This window comes from Tauraco erythrolophus, chromosome 5 (assembly GCF_009769465.1).
Source record: "Tauraco erythrolophus isolate bTauEry1 chromosome 5, bTauEry1.pri, whole genome shotgun sequence".
Taxonomy (NCBI): domain Eukaryota; kingdom Metazoa; phylum Chordata; class Aves; order Musophagiformes; family Musophagidae; genus Tauraco; species Tauraco erythrolophus.
In genome coordinates this window covers 74509573-74530425 of record NC_141469.1, presented here as the reverse complement: position 1 = coordinate 74530425, position 20853 = coordinate 74509573, and the positions used below count along the sequence as shown (strand labels likewise).

Here is a 20853-nt window from a genome sequence, read left to right as displayed (position 1 = left end):
GCCCTGCATTTTCATTGAGTTCAATTACCAGTTTCCCAGGCTGCTTCTGACTTGACTAGCTCCTCTAGATCCCACAGCCCCTGAAGGAAGGACTGAAGGGATTAAATGTTTGGATTCTCCCTGCTTTAGTAGAATGTGACCCTGAATGGCCACAGAGGCAAAGGTCATTGGGTTTATCAGGGCCGCTTACCCCACTGCAGGAAATTACTGTCTACTACTGTCAACAAAATATCATTCAGCATCATGCTCAAAGAAATACAATTTTTCCCCCAAAAAACCCCACCAACACGATCCCTTCCTTCCCCTCCCAAACGAAACAAAAAACAAACCAACTTGTTTTTGTCTCTACTGTACGTGAATATTCAGTGTCTAATAAGATATATTTTCATAATTTCCTGCTAACAGACTAGCTTGGAACAAAGAGATCTTACTGCGAAAGATGACAGTTCTGACTACTTTAGAACTTGCACCAGCAAAATTTTGACCAATATGAGCCTTTCAGGACTTTCAGATGTACCATAGGGGTTCATCTGACATTCATCAGCCTACAAGACAGCACAGCCTTCAAGGAGAAGTCTCTCACAAAATGTGCAAATTAGAAAAAACTTATTGAAAGGTTGGACCAGATGATCTTTGAGGTCCAACCTAGGCTGTTCTACAATTCTATGATTCATTATCGTGGGGAGACATGGCTGGCAGGACATAACAGGCCATCCAATCATGTCAGTCTTGGCTTGTGGTTCTTGAAGAAAAAAGCAATTTGTCAAATCTTGTGAAATCTGTGTAGGTCTCCTTCCACGTATTACTGACTAATATCTATCTTTTAACCCTTAGACATATCATCCTTCCCAAGGCTGTGCATTGAGCTCTTAATTTTAAGAACTGAGCAATACCCTTCAGCACCCTCAAAACCTAAAGTTAAATGACCCATTTCCTACTACCATCTCTTCATGCCTTTTGTTAAAAGCAGCAGCTCAATTTTTTATCATCGCTGTCTCCTGTATACATGGTTTTCCAATTACTATTAATTTTTGACTAGGATACCCAATTTACATTCAAATTTGGATGGAAATATTTAACTTACTATAGTTATTATCTCCCTCTTCACATGATAAATTAGCTACTACACCTCCTTCTTTTGGGTTAATGGAGAGTTAAACGCACTTATTACTTCTTCCTACTACTGGAAAAGGTTCCTTTGTTCCAGTTACAAGTATTCATGAAATTATGCAATTTTCATTAGATGACAGCTTTGATCACAAACAAATCAACTCTAAGAAGCAATAAACAGCATTGAAAACTTTTGAAAACTTTAATTCTGAAAGGTACCTATACTTCATTGAGAAACCCCGCCTTAAAATAAGTAATTCTAAGTCGAGGTAAGTGATTTATCCTATTAATTTCAAGGATGATGAACTACATTCTTGAAGTAGCACCCACTGACTGCTCCCTTAAAGGTGAAGAGAGCTCCCTAATGCGATTTCCAAAATTGCATAGTAGCATTAGTGTCGAGAGGTCAATGAAACATTAAGTCCATTCTTAAATCATACACAGTTCCTTCTGACATTATTCAAAATGTCAGTTTTGAGGCACTTGAAAGCTCCCAAGCACTTCAGATCTCTGAAGTGAGTTACAAAGCTAATTTGCTCAGCTGAAGTATTTGAGGATAAAAATTCACCACAACGTGCCAGCCAGTTCTGCAGATCCATGTTCACTAGAAGGCTTTCACAGCTACTGAAGCAGAAGAAAAGCCATACAACCATAGTAAAAGTGTTTCAAAAGTGGCCCAACCAATCATACCAAAAGCTGTAAAGGGTTACTAATGGCAAATATCAAGCTTGGAAAAACAAAAGTGATATAATCCCTTAGCTTGGTTGACCTGTGGCCAACAGTAAGTAGTTCAAGAGGAAGAGAGGAATCCAAAAATGAAGGAAAAATGTCTAACAAATACGAATCAAGTTTCACATGCTACATTAATCTGACCAACATTTAAATTCAAATTCTCTTTCCCACTGTAGTTATTAATAAACTATCACACTATGTTTGCTATTCAATATTTTTCAGGATAAAAAAAAATCTCTGCTGCTGAAAAGAAATCAATTTCTGTATCATTCTTTGTTCTTGTGCCCATTTTGAAGCATGGAATAATCACACAGAACCCTCTGTAGTTAGGTGCTTGCCTGGCAGCATCAACAGAAAACAGCAGTTACTGATACAATTCCTAGCTTTTTTTTTTTTTATTATTTTTTGACTGATCTTTCTCAAGTTCCCATTGTCATAACAAGATATTAAAGGAAATTAAAAACACAGCTTTGAAAGTGGAAAATATTTCTCCTGTTCTTTACTGTCAAGACAACTGCATTTCAACAGGAGACAGGTAAAATGTAACCTCTTATCCCAATGAACAAAAAATGAATGAAATCCATGAAACTAAATAATTTAAAGCACAAAAAGATTTATCTCATTCTAATAAAAGCAACCAGTCAAAATAGGCAGTTCCCTATCCACGGAAAGTAGTTTTCAGTAAGAACAATTCATATCAGTTTTGACAAGAATGGAAATTCTGAGCAAAAGAGAGATGGACTCATCCCTGCCAAAATTGCCAAGAGAAATGCTACAGAGCACCAAGGTCCCAAGAGGAATGCCTGTTTGACATCAATGCTTCTCCCCAGGGTCCCATCGAACTCTCCCATCTTGCCACCCTGCCTTTTCCCTTTTTCCCTACTTTTTCAGTGCAGGAACAAACCTCTCTTCATTCCAGAGTTACTCTGAGGCTTGAAATATTTTTTGGGGGAGTTCAAATCCCACCCTAGCCCTGTAAATGTCACTGCTAAAAGTCATCAGCCTGCAGGCTGAAAACTGGATAAACCTGTATCTCAGTTACTTGGGTTGAATTTTAACCCAGGCACTTAACCTTATTACACTGGACAGGGAAATCTGGACACCAGCTTGTCTTACAGCCCAAAATCACCTTTCTGTTTGACACAGGTCTCACTATGTTCAAACGCCTGAGCACACTGCGGCGCAGCAGACCTGTCTGACTCTGCTGCTTCCAAGGAGAAATAGGTGAGATAATATGCTTCTATTGCATTGCCTTTGCCTCAGCTTGTGGGTATTAGTTTGGAGTTTGAGAGTTTGTGTTCTAGGTGATTTTGCTCATAAACCTGATCCTGGCTCTCATGTATTCCTGGTGGATGTCCTGGTCCACAGGTGAATAATTCACAGGGAACAGTTGCTCATAACATTACCTGCAGTAGCAGTTCTGCTCTGCAGTGATTAATGATCACTAGAAGAAGGAAGGAGTCGGACCTTAGTCTTCCATATTCCTGTGACAGCATCCACCACGCCACTGCATCTATCTCTGACATCTCTACTTTGCACTTGCTATGAACACTGAAATACTCATCCAGACAAACAGCCCAGGGTCAGGGCAGGCACCTGGACAGTCCAGCAGAAAGATTTAGATTCTCCCTAACATCGGATTCAGAGTCCAAAACCTGACAAAATCTCCAGATGGTACACTATTGATTACTTTGAGTCAGTCTGTCTCTCTTTCTGCAGTCTCAGATTTTAAAAGAAAATGCTTTATTCAAAAGCAGAGGGAAATTTTTTAAACTTGGAAGTTTTTCAAAATTCAGGAACACAATTATGGATAGTGTCATTTTTTCCATTAGACTTAAATATGCATTTAGTTTGACTTTTAAGCTAAACAGAAGTGCACTTTCAAGGAAATCACAGTTCTTTACTAACACTAACATTGTGATAACATTGTGATAACATATAAATTCCTAATACTTTCTAGACATATTAAATTTCACTGAAATTTCACAAAAGATTTGCAGAAGCTAGCAGAAAGTAAAGAACCAGTCACCATATCTTCATCTATTGCACAGAACTAAATAAGGGAAGGAAATGGTACTCTTCAGCAGGTTCACAGCAGATTTAAGTACTGTGCTGAATTGAAACAGCAGGTCCCAGTTCACCAAGGTATTCTAATTATCTCTTTACCTTTAGTACTAGAGTAGTTTATTTCATTTCTAGCAGGCTGCTTATGCGTTTCAAGTTGCTTTAGAGAGAGAGTGTCATGTTAGTACTGTGCCAGGTCTATCTTTTCTATCAACACCACAGGCAAAGCAGTCAGAGCAACATTTCTTTTCAACTCACTAGAAAATACACCATCAATAATGTCTCTGTAAATTGCAAGTATATCTTTCAATCACATCATAAATTGCATGTCAGCCTTTAGAAACAGCTGAAACAGATCATGGCTTAAAGTACCAGGTGCTGATATATATACATTTTTTAAATCACATTACAGAGCTCTACTTTTGATCATGATCACAAAAGAAACAGGTGAACCCATCATTTACCTCAAGTAGCTAACCTATAAGCTAAGCAGGAAGAAAATATTTTGTCTACTCTTGGCTACTAAATAGTGTTAGTTAATAAGTATCAGCGGAGCTGTATAACTTCTCTTTTTATCTAATGAAGGAAGAGGCAATGAGAGATAAAAGATGCAAAAAATAAGTTTTAACTTTATAAGAAGAGACAGCAACTTCCCAAAGATCAAAATATACACTTGGAATATACGTTACTTCATAATGCCAATGTAAGATAAAACTATATATCGGATAAAAAAGCAATGCCACTATTTCAATCAACAACTGTTTTCAGATCAAGAAGTAGAAATTATTTTACCAGAATGAAAACAAAAAATGAAATACAATTTTCCTATCTCTGAAAAAACAATACAACTATACAAAGTTCTATGCAACCCTTAATAATCTGAAAAACCTGCATGCATTGACTCCACAGGGAAGGTCCTGCCATTCGCGCTGGCAGAAGGAGAGAGGAACAACACATCTGTCAGGCGTTACGGTTAAAGGCCTTCAGTCACATTCAGATTAAATGATTTGTGCTACAGATATTCCTCAGGCTAAAACAGATAAAATTTTCTCCTTAAGGTCATCAAATTAAAATCATTTAAGACAGAGCCGTACAACCCTATGAAACAAATACAGAGGGGCTTGAAGAATCCTGTGTTACCCAGGTGTCTTACCCAGGGTATCTGTTTTCCTGCATGCCTGTGGCTCTATCCTTGCTCTGAGGCATTCCTAGGAGTCCTAAATGCAAAGAAAGCCTTGACATAGATATCCTGGTGCAGAGAGTAAGAGATGCGAGACCCTGGTGTGTCATGTCATTCCCCCACTGGGAGGAAACGACAGAAACCACCTTCAGAAGAAAAGAGAAATGCATAGGAGGTGGGCGTATGCTAACAGGGATATGGAGGCAGAACAAAATGCACCATGATCTCCAAATGTCCACATGTGGTACGAGAACCAGTGTGGAAACAGGAAGAAAGCCCTCTAAACTTCAAAAGGTGTATCACAGAGCCTTTGAGGACAAGCTCATTCTGAATTACAAGGAGCACTGGAAGAAACATGAAAACCACTTTATTTCTGCAGTGCTGTTTTCTACCCCACTAAGATATAAGACAACACTCCTCTGAGCTATCAACTCCCTTTTGTTCGTTTGTTTGTTGGATGGTTATTCACAGGAACGGCAGCTTTTATTTCAACAGTATAGATAAAAGCATTGCACTGAAATTTAAATGTCAAAGAATACATACTCAAATGCCAAATACCAACAGAGAAATGTCAGAAATACACCTGTGTCTCCCACTGAATATAACTATATCTGCACAAACTCAAGCCACAGCACGATGTGTAAAAGCAAGAGGTTTTCTGGAGTTCCTTTGGGATGGTACCACCACTGGTGTCAATAAAGTCAGTGCTGGGCTGCGATCTGACTGTATTACTCCAAGTACCTGACTTTGGCAACACGTATAACCTAAGCAATCCATGGTCTGCAAGGTAATGGATGGCATTTACAGACGTAATAGTACAAAATGTGTATTTCAGACAAATCCCACTCCTGAATTTGCTAACTCGTCACTAGATTAAGGAGCCCAACACAATAAACTCCCACATGAACACTCCCACTGCTTTCCAGGTATGACAGTAGACCATGAAAGTTGAAGGAGAGGACTTGCAGTTTCTGCTAGATACACGGCTTAATTTGGCCTCTGAAAACAAACACAAACATGAATTCTTGGTTTTCTTAAATCGTTTTCTTTTGTGAATTCTAGGAATATTAACCTGTGAATATAAATGAACATTTCAGAATTAACCAAATGACTCTGGAAGCCAAACAGAACCAACTTCAAGCAGAATTCAGACTCTTGAGAAATTTGAGTGGCATTTAACATTTTACTTGCTTTAATTAAAATAGATGGATTGTTCCTCAGGAAAAAAAAATAAAATTCTTTGCACACTTGACTTGGTGTGAACTTCTGGTCCCAATGACTTCAATGGGGCTTTTGTAACGATTTCACCCTTCATTATCTCCTATAAAAGTACTTGGAAACATGTTAATTAGGGAAGATGCATTTGTTTAGAAATTTCAGTCAGTCTGCTAATTGCAGCTGCATCCACTAGAGTTGAGAAATAAAAAACGATTAGGTAGTTCTGTAGTCACACCACTAAATACATGAAAATCTGAAGTGCACTTTAATTAGTGTAACTAACAAAAATATATCTGACTCCTGTAATTATTGTGATTTGCTTCCAACACTAGTGGCTCATACACTGTTAAGTAAAACCTAGTAAAAGATTAAATATGTGAACATTTGTCAAAAGAGTAAACCAAGCAAAGTATTTGCCCCTTAAAAATTTTCTTCTTTATCTTGAGGTAAATGTTTTAGGATTCACAGGTGGTTTTAACTTTGTGACATGGATTATAAATACCATATGTATTTTAAATCTTTTTACTATTTGATTTAGTATAAAAAATATAATATTTAATTGGAATTATTTTGAATTTTTTTTGAAAGACACCTCCAGGAGCAATTATCACATTCTCACACTACATACAGAAATTTCTTTCTAAAGAAAATTCCTTTCTCCACATCCAAACACTTTCTAAAGCTTTCTCTGGATCACTGAATACTCTTTAGAATAAAAAATGGAACAGATTAAATCTGTTCTGCTCTGAACACTTTCTTCTTTTTAACCAGCTGCAGTGCATCACAAAACTCTAAGGATAGATGTTTATAGTGTAATCTTCAACAGGAAAAATTTCTTATAGTCTCTATATTTAATTTTAAATGCTCTTCTAGGCAAACATAAAAAAACCCCATACTTTCAGCATCTTACTTTTAACTTTGCTTTTCTCCTGAACAGGGTCTTGTGATACTGATTTTCATGGTCTAGTTATATTCTGTGCAAAACTCTATTGTCTTTGACCAACCTCAGATCTGTTTCCTTTCAAAGACAGTGAATGTCTCTTTGTTCTTGAATTATGACAAAGGGTAAACAAGGAAGGTTCAAAAGCCTGTTTGTAGTAACTCATTGCTTTGCACAATTTCTATTTGCCTATGGCTGTTAATCTCGTCTTTAAAAGTATACTGCATTACAGTTTAAGTTTGCACTATAAATTCTAAATTATACCACTGAGAAAGTGTAAGAAATGCTAGGATGTCTTTCGTACTTCTATATTTCCAAGACCTTTCTGTAGGTGTCTCTCTCTCCCGCCTATCTTTTTGTGAAATGGAAGAACACGATCTAATGCTTCACTCAAGCATTCATCCAGACAGGCCTGAAGTCAAAAACCAGCCAAAGTCAACCAATCAAATTAAATGCAGAGACACAGACTTGTCTTAGGAAGGACTACTTGGTTGCTCTAAAGAATAAATAGCTCCTAGATGCATAGCATGGAAAATAAATCAAGTCAAAACATGTTGAAACAGAACGAATTTATAGTTGAGGGAATAAGGACTAATCCAACATTCTGGTTGCCTAAAGACTTTGCAAAACACACCTCCAAATAGCAACAAAATCCAGCTCCATTTAGTTGTTGAAGCATCTGCCAGGATCTCTGCTCAAGGTGACATAGCTATAAGCACGTGTGTACATTAAGGTGCTGACAACAGATCAAATGGCAGGAACGGAATAACAATTTCAATGAAGTGTGGAGGAGAAATTTCAGAAGTTTAGAAACACTTTTAACTTCTTATTTATCTCTCCCTTCTCTCAGAGCACTTATCTGTTACTGCAGAAGGTATGCAGACAAATGATGTACTTCATCATATAGTGACACTGACATGTGGAACCAGTTTACATATATTAAGATAACTTTCTCTGTCATTTGCTTTCAAACAACCACTTCAGGTTCCTCACGTGTAAAAACCAGTATGATCTGATACACTAAATGAAGACATCTTGGCATTATCTTTCAGGAGCTCTGTGTTTGAAGCAGAGTTGTTCCTGGAAAAGCCTATTAGTCTTTTATTTTCCTAAGAGGTATCATATGACTTTTGCTACTTTTGCTATCTCAGATGGGCAGTTGTCCAAAGTTAAGGATATGAATTGCAAATAGAGATCTGTTTCCACCATTCCTTACACAGGACTTAGATTTATTTTTACACATTCACAAAACTGGAGCTCTTTGCTGGAGATGAACGCCATTTCCTCAGTCTATGTCTAAGTATTTGAGCTGTGTCTGGCTGCTGAATACATAACATTACACTTATTCTGTGAAAGTTAATTTCTACTAAAACATTGTGTACTTATTTCATGAAGACAAGAGATTACAGAACTTTTGTCTATGTCACAACAGATTTTCTCTTTCTGTAACTATGAACTTTAATCATCTAATAGTTGCAGCATCCCACTTTGACTATAAGTATCAAGTGTCAATCTGAGTGCTCTAAACATAATTCAAGGTAAAATTTGCTATTTTGGAATTGAGTTGCAAGGGTCACAAAACAACAGCTTTCACTGGTCTTTTAGGACAGTCGACCAGCAGCTTAACACATTCTATATTATAAACAACACCTTGATCAACATAACCTACCACAAGGCCTGTTTCCAATAATAAAATAGATGGGTATCTGGAAGTTCAAGACTTTTCTCCCATTTCTTACTTCTCTTAACTATACAAAACAACATGTTTTCTGCCATCAAACATTTTTGTACTAACATGGAACACAAGAATTTTCTTTTTAAAAATCAGTAAAACGAGTCTCTTGTTTGAATACATGTAGCCTCACCTTGCGGATGCCTCTGCCAAGATCTTCTCCATAATTTGTCCCCAAAATTTCAAAATGCACATTGGGATTCCCCCCATTTTCTGCAAATTCCAGTTCTCCAGTCAAGCCATTCACTCCACCCTATTGGAAAAAAAGGAGAATGGAGTGAAACCGCAGAAATAGCCAATTATTATAACCTTTTGCACTAACTATGCACAATACACACACAACTACCTGAATTAGTACAGTTTTCCAAAGATCACATTTCCCTAAAAATTCTGAAGCCTAAATGGTTCCTGCATCATTTAAGCTCTTCACACAAGCATCAACATCAGCAATGCTAAGCAGATGTAATGCAAACCATAGCTTACTCTTGGTGTATTTCCACTCCAACTTTTGTTCTTTGACCCAGCGGTGTATTTGTATAGATATTCTAGCCCTACTAAAAAAAAAAAAAAAATTGCAACTAATTTTAATGGAAACAAAACTAAAGACAAATATATAAAAGAAATTGCACAGAAATTAATTTTGTTTGTTTATTTTTGTTTTTCCCTCAAATGTTTCTCACCCAAAAGAGATTTCCACATAATATGAGGTTGAGTTTTGGATCAAGTTAGGTGTTTTTTGAGCCCAGCATAAATTATCTGCACAAATTAAGTGGGGCTTGTCTATCTGAATATATTGATTTTTCTGTTTTCTTCCACAGCCCTTCTCTACTATTAAGAATGCGTGACGTGAGCAACAATGCAGCATATTTTCAAGCTTGTTTTTACTTTTTTACATTTTAGTCAGAAGGGGTTAAAATACTGAAGATGAAACAGTGAATATTTACTACAAATAATCAAAGTTGAAAGGGCTATACACGCCATAGCAGTACTCAAAATATATTCCAAAGTTAATTCAACATGACACACGTTTCATCTTTGTATAAGAACTGTGATGACCTGAACTATTATATCAACAGAGCCACGTGAAATACCTACAATGAAAACCTTTAGCCTTAAAAAATTTCTTCAGTTTTCAGTTTCAGGGAAAATTAGATGTTTAACTCACTTCCTCCAAAAAAATCTTGAACAACATTTTAAGTATGTAAAAGAAGAAAAATCTATTTCTGTTGTAAAACATCTGAAATGCATAACTTTTCTTCAACAAGAGTTTTGCAGTTATGATTGCTCTTTCAGTTAAGTATGTTAAGTATTTGAACTGAAAAAAATGGAAAACAAACTTTTGAGGTATAAACTGCCTTGCTAAGCACATGAGCCTTGCTGAATCAAGATGTTAAAAGCTCTATTCTCACATCTTCAGTTTGGAGAAAATCCAGGAAGGCGAACAAAACTTGCATCTCCATTGCAGATTAGTAGGAACTAACAAAATTTCATCATCCTTTTATAAAACTTTAATACAATTAGAATAAAAATCAGGAAGTTGATTGTTAAGATAATACCTTTAAAACTTACTAGAGACTAGTATTGTCAGGGAATAACACATAAATATGAGGTGCCATTTTCAGTTAAAAACAAGATAAAGATAATATTTTGTGTATATATCTTTTAACATTTAAAAATATTTTCTATAATAAATACTTTTTGGTTGAGATACTAGAGTAAAAATAAAATAAAATTAAAACAAAACAACAACAACAAAAAAACAAAACCAAAAAAAAGACAAAACAAAACACCCAGCATCCGGATTAAGGATGCTTCCTGGAAAAGCAGTCTTTTGCAGGAAGACTCATTTCGCCCTACGTGAGAGCCAGCCAGGCAATTTTGATGCATGTCACTATGACTAGCGTGACACTGAGGTTTCTTATTAGCTTGAGCACAATCCGGTAATAATCACACCTTCATGGCCTTTAGATTGGGGTTAGCACAACTCTGGCTCATTCAGAGTAAAGACAGAAGGAGCTTGTGTTTACCTGCAAATCATTTGAACATATCCTTCTGTAAATAACTGAGTTTCACAAATAAAAACCTTTTCAGCTAACTTAAATTTGACTACATCCTGTTCATGAGCCATAAATAAAAACCTGTTCCACATACCTTTTTTCTCATATGGTCTCATCTGGCTTTTTGATTAGTTAAGAATTTCATGATACCTGTGATACAGAAATGCCTGCAAAGCAGCACAGATCTGCAAGGCTTGGGATTCCTATTTGACCTCTGAAAGCCTCCATCTGAATGACTTGCCCTCAATGAAGGTTCACATGTGTTCCTAGTCCTGCACCACTCTGACCCCTTACCATAGACTGCTTTATTCTATTATATTTCATATATGTAGTGGAGGGTTTCCCTGCTCATGGCGGGGGGGTTGGAACTAGATGATCTTTGAGGTCCCTTCCAACCCAAATCGTTCTATGATTCTATGTTTCCTATACTACTTCCTTAAAATTTTTCCTCCACAATGTGAATTAACCTGTGGATCTGAGATAGGTAAGGTATGAAAATTAATGGAACTGTTACAGACCACCTGAGCTGCACCATGATTTCAAGTGAGCCACAAGCAAAGTCTGACAAATCAGAGGGAAAACTCTGGAACAGAACAATAACAGAAAGGAAATATTCAACAACAACTAAAAAGAAAGTGTTTTCATTTTCTCTTATTTTTTGACAAACTAGTTTTAAATTGTGAATTTTCAATATAGAAAATTAAAGTGATTTTATTTTCCAGATTGAGAGTGCTCCCAATAGTTCATGGGACAAGAAGACAAAATCATGTCTAAAATGTTAGTGATTTTTTGAGATTTGAGACAATTTAAAATTTTAGTCAATTTTTTACAATTTTTTTATAACCTTTGTCTTTATTTGAGCAAATATGGTAATATGAAGAATTTCACCTCCGTTACATCTGAAGTAATGAAATCCACTTGTTAAGAAAACATAAATGTAAGAAATACACAGCCCCTAACGTAGAGCACAAGTTAACGGACTAACCTACCATATTTTGGAATTGAATCTCTATCCAAAACCTTTGTGTAAGTTTATTTATCTTGATTTTTAAATGGCTGCAACTGTTGGGGTCTATTGGGTTTGCGTGGCAAGGTTTTGTTAGTGGCGGGGCTACAGGAGTGGCTTCTGTGAGAAGCTGCTAGAAACTTCCTCTATGTCCGACAAAAGCCAATGCCAGCCAGCTCCAAAACGGACCTGCTGCTAGCCAAGGTCGAGCCCATCAGCCACTGTGGTAGCACCTCTGAAATAACAAATTTAAGAAGGGGATAAAGAGAAAAAGTTGCTGCACAACAGCAACTGCAGTCAGAGAGAGGAGTGAGAATATGTGAGAGAAACAGCTCTGCAGACACCAAGGTCAGTGAAGCAGGAGGGGGAGAAGGTGCCCCAGGTGTTGGAGCAGAGATTCCCCTGCAGCCCATGGTGAAGACTATGGTGAGGGCACGCTGCCCACTGAAGCCCGTGGGGGTTAATGGTGAGCCAGAGATCCACCTGCAGCCCATGGGGAACTCCACACCAAAGACGATGGATACCTGACGGACACTGTGACCCCATGAGAAACCAGCACTGGAGCAGGCTCATGGCAGGATCTGTGGACTTGTGGAGAGAGGTGCCAATGACAGCTCTGTTTGCTGGCAGGTTTGCTGGCACAGCTTCTGACTCCATGCTGAAACTGTCTGTTCCTGAAGGACTGCGCCCTGTGGAAGGGACCCACACTGAAGCTGTTTGTGAAAAACTGTAGTGTTGGAAGGATTCAAGTTGGAGAAGTTCATGGAGGACTGTCTCTCATGGGAGAGACCTTACACTGGAGCAGAAGAGTGTGAGGAGTCCTCCTCCTGAGGAGGAAGGAGAAGCAGAAACAATGCGTTGAACTTTCTGCAACCCCTATTCCCCATCCTCCTGTGCCGCTCAGAGGAAGGACGTAGAGAAATCAGGGGTAAAGTTGAGCCTGGGAAAAAGGGAGGGTGGGGGAAGGTGGTTTTAAGATTTAGTTTTCTTTCTCATTATCCTACTCTGATTTGATTGGTAATAAATTAAATTAATTTCCCCGAGTCAAGTTTGTTTTGCCCACGACAGTAATTGGTGAGTGGTCTCCCTCTGTTCTTATCTCGACTCACGAGCCTTTCGTTATATTTTTTTTCTCCTCTGTCCAGCTGAGGAGGGAGAGAGACAGAGCAGCTTTGGTGGACGCTTGTTTTCCAGCCAGGGTCAACCGATCACATGGGGCAAGAAACAAACTGTAAGTCTGTTAGTTACTTTTATTTGTCTGAAATACAGCAGTAACCATAACAATAATTTTTCTCATTCATCTATTTTGGCAATTTTATCATGCTTTGAAAATTCCTCATGTAAGAGTGTCTTTGATTAGAGCTTTCTTTACTAGACTGCGCACAGCTGTGAATAGTGCAATCAGAGCTCAGATTAGATAGGAGCACTCCTGGCTTGGAAAGGGCAGAGGCAGAAAGACAAAACAGTGAAAAACTGCACATATAATACCAACAGCGATAAAAAATCTGACAGGAAAAGTCTTGGAGGTCCTGATGCCTTCTTCCTACCTGGGACCTATCTTGCTGGACCTGCAGGCCAGGCAATCATGTTATTGCTTTCTACTAGTCCTCGTTGTCCCACACAGCCTTTTTACAAAGCTTACAGGAGCCTGTTTTATTGCTTAGGGCTGATGGAGTGGGACAGCATATTGCCTAGGAAGAGTTTCAGGACACTGCTCCAATTTTTCTGCACAGCCTTTCATAGTGTGGATCCCTCTAAAACACTTACTTGATTTATGGCATGTGTTTTATCCCTCTGCTAATGCGTAGTGGAAGGAGATCACAGAGGTAATGGCCATCTGAATGACAGCTACTGATCCGGTAAATTCCTGGTGAGATTTTTCCAAGTGATTTTAATGTTAATTATGATAATGGGTAAGAGTCAAAGAAATTTTTCATTTCATTTAACTTACAGAAACAGTGCTATTTGAGGAAAAATGAAGACAGATTTATTATCTACTCTGTCAAATACCTCTAAGGTTAAGCCACAACCATGTGATTTCTTGACACATTTAAAACTGAAGAGTGAAATGTCAGTTGTTAGGACAAAAATGTTTTACTCATGTTTCTGATCACTGCTCTGGGCTTTGCAGGGTTGTCATAAAGCTTGGCAATATAGTTAAAGCCTACTTGAGTCCCATCTAGACTGGCAAGATAAACTACAGTTTATATACGCTCAGACACTACTATACCGTAAGTCCCTGAAGAAAGTGCTATTTGCCTAACAGTCAGGACCTCACTTGGGAATGTCAGCTTGCTGATCACCAGTTATAAAATATTGTACTTGCTCTCACAGTTCAAGCTTACTTTTTTTTTTTTTTTTTCAAAAATATAGTTATGCTCAGACTCTATCTATTTTGCAATTAAGGAAAAAACTGTGGTTACAGGCAGAAGGAAATGCTATAAACATTAAATATGAGTTTCACATTTTATTCTTGAAAAAATCTCCTATTGAAAACGTTGAGTTTTCAACTCAACGCACCATTTTTAGGTGCTAGTGAAGAGAGCCTAATCTACTACCTGAAAAACGATTTGGCATCTCTTTCGCACATCATCACTGAACATCACTGACATTTCTGAGTCCAGAACTAGTTGACAATTCCGCCCATGATTCATGAAACAGCCCAAGGTACAGCTCATTTTCCACAAAGGAATAGGCTCTATATGTTGCCACTAGTGGTAAAAATTTGCTGTTTGTCAGTGAGCTAAACAAATGTGACCAGGAAGAGATCAGATATGTGAGAGAGAAGATATATGCAGTAACGTGATGTCGTTTTTCTGAGTTGATCCTCCATAGAATCCTACTTACATTTATTCTCAGGCTATTCAGGAAGATTAATTTTTCCAACAGTAGAATTATTTTCTAGTAATACTCATTTTTTTCCACTGTGAAATAGCTTTACTGAGAAAGAAACAAGTGAGCTTGTGTTTGGAGTAGTTCATATTACAGAAGTGAATTTAGAACTAATTGCTAGAGCTGGCCAAATTCATTAAAAGGATTGTATTTCCTGATGAATTTAACTATTTATTCAGTTCCAGAAGGAGTATAAACAGATATTAGATTTTAATAATTGTAGTGGTCTTAAAATGTTTTTATAGACTTTGTCCAATCAGCTTAATTCACACAGAAAAAACAGCTTTTGGAGTTGTTTGTAGAATTAGTGACACAGGAATCAAACGTTCAACAGTAAAAAGTAAAAAATGACAATAGAGAATGATTCAGACAGCGATTTTGCCATTTCAAGAAACATTTGAAACTCTAATTGCCCCTCATTCCCTACTCTTCCCTATTAGCTTATTAATAGCAAAGAAATTAGTTTGTTCACCTCCAGGGCTCTCTTATTTTTAACAAGTGCTGCTGCAGGTACAACATCAATATCCCTTTCTCTTACATTCTTCAGTGTGTAACTTATAGAGATTTCCCACCTCTTTCCTTATAATCCCCTCCAGAAATCAAAGACATCCCCTCTGCAGCTAAAACACTGCCAGATATTCCTGTTTCTGGATCTCTGATTCTAGAAGATATATTTTCTTCTAGAAAATTTTCCTCTAGAATTAGTTTTTCCTGCTTTTTCAGCAGCAAGTAGGCAACATCACCTCCGCTTTGCTACTCTCAGGAGAGCAGCTGCTTCAGTTGCTAGTCCCTTTCTAAGGCAGGGAGGCTGGAAATAGGCATTTCTTCCTTAACTCTTTCCCCACCACAACCATACTTGGCTACAATGCAACTCACTGCAATTACATTGAGGTGAGGGACAATCTGGGACAAGACAGTAATTCCAGCTCTGCAGTACAGGTCGTTATGAAGGTAGAGTTCAAATTATGCAGAGAATAGAGGAGGTTCTTTTCCTAGGAGCATTTAAGAAATGTCGGAATGTATCTTCACCCCGAACTACAACAATATTCCATTATATACTACATCTTTGAAACAGTGGTGATTTCAAAATGAAAACACAGAATGTTTTACTAACAAATTATTTAAACATCAGATTGTAACTTTTTCCTGCTTTGTTTCAAGATTAAGGAAAACTGGTACGTTTTTGAGGGAAATGTTTTTATTTCGGTTGGTTTTAGAGGACGTTCCAAGATGACAAGAGAGAAGATGTTTAAAGAAAAAAAAAAGGAAAATAGAAGCATTCTGAAGAAGACAAATTTTTTTTTATTTTTCCTTTCATTACTTTTATTTTTTTTTGTTTTTCTGGTACCTCATCTGACATTCAACAATGTCAACTTTTTAATTTCAAAAGTACTGAACTGTGATCCTGAAGTTCTGCATAAGTGCTTCAGTGAAATAAAAGGGGAAGCAGACAGCAAAACTAAAGTAGAATTCCTCTTTCTTGTGGAAAATTCCACCTTTCAGTTACAATCTTTCCCTTTCCTCTGCCTAGGGATTGAAATGGCACAGACACACACAGGAAATTTCTGTATTTCATTTTGAATGAAATTTTGACTTTCAATTTTAGCATGTCATTTCTAGAAACTCATCTCTGTCAGCACAATGCAGTATAAGCAGTACTTCGATTATTCAATTGACACCAATAAAATGGCTTCTTATCAAAGCCACCTCATTCAAATAACAGAGAAACCCCCAAAATAATAGGACACAAGCCCGGTTAGCTGCACAGGTCAGGAATTTCCTTGTCATTTGATTAATTTTCTAGCTAGCTAACCATAATCCTGGCATTTCCACTTGATCTTGCCTTCTTGAATGTTTTCATATTTCTCCTGGCCGTTTCTCTTCATGTTTCAGTGTAAAGAACTACATAAACTGATCTTCAACACAGTGCAGCTCTTTTGTGAAAGGTCAGAGAAAAAGTTTGTTTCATTAATTTCATCATTTTAGGAGGTGAGAATTGGAGGAAGATGAACTGCATATCTGAGACAATGTGGCAAAGAGTGGAATAAACTCTGCTTGAGACGCAAAGAGACGAGATGCTAGTAAGAAACAGCATAAAGGATGTCTATGTAGGGGAACAGGATCAGTCTCACATCCACAAACACCACAAGCAAGCAAATTATCTTGATGCAAAACAGTCAGCAGCCCTTTCCATGGTAGAGTACTCTTAAATTTAGAGATGTTAGTAGGGCTACCAGGCTTTGTCTGAAACCCCATCTCAGGTAGTAAATTCAAATTCTAAAGTGTAAGCGAATATTTTGATTTTTCCAGCTGAGGCTTCATATTTGGATTTGAGTAAGCAGAAATAGCTTTTAGTTTATTAATGAAAAAGAGTGCAACAGTGTTTACAAAATGTAAGTTGAGAAGAAAAGTTCCAAAACCAGCCTTGACTGAAACATAACTTAAAAGACATGACACTGCCAAATGTGAATTTGAAATTGCTCTGATAGATGAAGAGCAATACAGTTTAGAGTCCCTTAAAGCCATATCCTGCCCCAGAAATAAGAAACGTGTCCTGGATTATTCTAGCAGTTTCATGACTTCAAACTATTAGAATGGAAATTGAGGATAGCCACCAAAGAAAGCCTTGAAGCGTTATTTTGGAGCTAATGCAGATTGACCCGGGACTGGGGAACAAGTAAGCAGTGCTCAAAGAAGCCTTACATTTTGCTTGCATCATCATAATTTCTGGTGTAGTTAAAGACCTGATGTAGAACAGCAACTTCTTGAAACAACATTATATTTTACATTTTTTTAAAGTCCTTTAAATGAAAGCCATAAAAAAGCACTTTTTAAAAAAAATATTTCCTGAGGTTTTTTTGTATTTACAATGCAGGCACTGCCAGAACTTTAAATGTAAGCATATATTACCAGGAAGTACATGCAGACAAATGAGAAGGCAGTTTTATGAAAGATATAAGGAGACTGAAACCTGTTAACTTACAGGGAAGGGTGAATACCAACATATGAATATTTTAACTAAATACTGACCCAGAAGACTGTGATAATTTTCTCTAAGTATGCAGAGACTGTCAACAACATGAAGAAAGGGAATGATTAAGAAAAAAGTGTCTTTAAAGACTGAAGAACAGGAAAGGTATCTTGGGCATGATCATGATTAAGGTATAAAATCGCAATAACAGAGAAGCAGAGAGAGCTTAAGATTGGTTAAAGCACTATAGAGACAAGGAACAGTTCTGCAATGGCAGGATATAGACTAGATGAGCTGGATTTTTCCTCACTCTCATTTCTATTATTTCACTATATTAATGTCAATAGCAGCACAACAGTAAATTCCACGGATCATTACCCAAGTGTAATTTTGCAAAATTATTTTTCTTTTACAAATAAAAGAGTAAATTTGTCTCCTTATCTCCTAACCTGTGACACTTTTTCAACAGAATATTATTCGTATTTGAAAATTCTACTAGTTTGGTATTTTCCGTAAACAAACTCATTGACTTCATTTCAAATATGCTCATTATGGCATGGAAAGAACTCAAAAAACCCAAGACTAAAACTATTACTTTCACAAAAGACACTGCTGGTACTGGCAAGAATAGTATGCATCTCAGAAGGAAACACTGCCTAATGCAAGTATTTTAGAAGTCAAAGAAGAGGAAATACAGGGAAAAGGTACCTTCTTGATGGTTTCCAACATGGATCGTCCTCCTTGCCAGGGCTTAGAGTTCTTCCTGATGCAGGTGAGGCTAGCCATGCTGTGCCATTTCCTGTCCTCCAGCTTCTTATGAAAGGCATTCGCCAACAGGAGGACAGTGTCATATATATACAGGTTTGAGATCTGCAAAGACATTGAAAGGGGAGTATTAGCATTATTATTTTTGGTCTCCTGCCAGTAGCCAGAATTTATCATTTGTTTTGCCTCACTCATAATCCTCTGGCAATTAAATGACCTATGTGATATTAAGAAGAAACTGTAGGAGTCAAAAAGTCATATCTTTGGCTCTGGTAAAAACTGCAGCTAGGGGCTGTCATGCTGCAAGTGATTTGCAGCAACAAACTACACACATGTGAAGTACAGGCAGCCCAATCAGTGGCACAGCTCCACATGCAGGATTTGAAGCCCTACTCATGAACACAAACAGACTTTCTTTGATTTTTAACCAGTTGCCTGCAACTTTCAATTTTTGAGTCACCAGATATTTGGACACCATCGAATTCCCTTCACAATTGTTTTGTTCTTTTGAAAAACAAAGTCTGAACATTAAAAATTAATCATTTCATCATAGTTTTTGTTCCTGATTTTTGCCATCAATTCTGATTGAGGCAGTCTCTGGAATGAAATATGGCCTGATGAAATCTTCTTCAGTGTGCAGTTGCATGTTGATTCTGCAATTTACAGTGTTTCTAGTCAGAGTATTTTGCAATGGCTGTTAATTCCTTGCAGGACAAAACTCTTACTGAGCAAATGTGTATGTATTTCTCTGTGAGCATAGTTACATGCATATAGCGTGAGGAAGTTCCAGTTTAGCATCAAAGAGAGAGAAGAGAGAAATAAATTACTTGTGTGCCAGTTCCACTTACCCATGTACTATTGCTCTATATGTACTTTTAAATACACACAGTACAAAGTCAGATGTGAAAGGTACAATTCAATGTAAAAGAAGAGAAGCTCAGAATTCATGAACACTTCTGAAACAAGTAATTTACAATACGGCTTTCTTTCAGTCATTTCTGTCCTCGAATGGCAGGAACATTTAAGTTATTAACAGTATCATAAAGAGAAACCTCAGCTCTCCTGAACACAGGTTCTTGGGAAACGAAATGATGTTCAGAAATGAGAAGGACCTTTGGAAATATTATTTTTAGATAACCTATTGGTTATTTGAAGGCATGGGGCCTGAAGTTATTAAGGTAAACTCAGTTTTCTCAACTACACCATGAAGGAGGCTGTAGAGCATTGTTAGTGCCTGAAAATAAATTAACCAGCAGTAATTTCTTAAAGGTAAGGTTGCTGTTTTTTTTCTGTCAGTCACAGACAAGCCAAAAGATATTTCCCAAATATGGAGAATATGTTGACTGTTCTCTGTAAGGGTTTCTCCATACAGGTGGTTTGCTCAAAATCTTAAAAATGGAGGAAGCTTACAGTAGGAAAGTATGCCAGCTTTGTGGGGAATGCCTCTATTTTGCCTCTTAAAAATATCCAAATGCTGGTAAAGTCCTGCAGCTACTGGGAGATAATGTATTCCAAGGAAGCACAATAGTGCTGAAGATCTGAGATATTGCCTCGCAAATCCACAGGTGATATTAAAAAAAAAAAAAAAAAAAAAGAAAAAAGTTTATCTTCAGGACTAATTACTCCTTTCCATATAATCTACTTTTTATGTTTTTATTTTCTCATGTAAACTCCATCTTTATGCTGGTTTTGCCTGTGTCATCCGCAAGCTGCTCTGTCCAGTTCTCACATGAAGGTTGACAAACTCCTCCTCTGCCTAACATCCAGGAAAGAGGTCGTCTTTCTCCTTACCTTGCCAGAATTTCCTGCAGCATTTTGCCTTCCACGTTTTATTGAAGGAGATTTAATGGTCTGCCGCTTTCCCTCCTGATAATCTCCTGGGAGCCTCTATTGCCTTTACAACTCTACATCGCTAGTATCATAAACACAGAACTTCTGATCCTTATTTCCTTTTTTCTTTAAATGACAATGATCCTTCACTCCCTCTTTCTGGAAGATACTTCTTTATTCTTACTTGAGCTTCTCCCATGACTCCAATGACAGTGAATATTTCCATTTCAGTATTCACCCAGCAACTAATTTACTTTCTGCAGACGCACAAGTCAGGCATCACTGTGCATGTCAGGATTAAAAGCATGGATCGAGGATCTGGGTTCACATTAATCAAGCATTTTTGAAATAACTTG

At 37.4% G+C, this 20853-nt stretch overlaps 1 protein-coding gene across 2 annotated transcripts in view; it reads right to left on the bottom strand.

Moving 5' to 3' along the window:
* The window catches only part of GRID2 (glutamate ionotropic receptor delta type subunit 2), a 753158-nt gene that overhangs the window by 207457 nt on the left and 524848 nt on the right, over nt 1–20853 (bottom strand). For both annotated transcript variants that reach the window (XM_086611621.1, XM_086611622.1), the window contains 2 exons: nt 18611–18772; nt 9110–9229 (listed from right to left, as the gene is read on the bottom strand). In XM_086611621.1, the coding sequence (XP_086467747.1) occupies nt 9110–9229; nt 18611–18772 (282 nt within the window). The remainder of the gene's footprint in view (nt 1–9109; nt 9230–18610; nt 18773–20853) is intronic.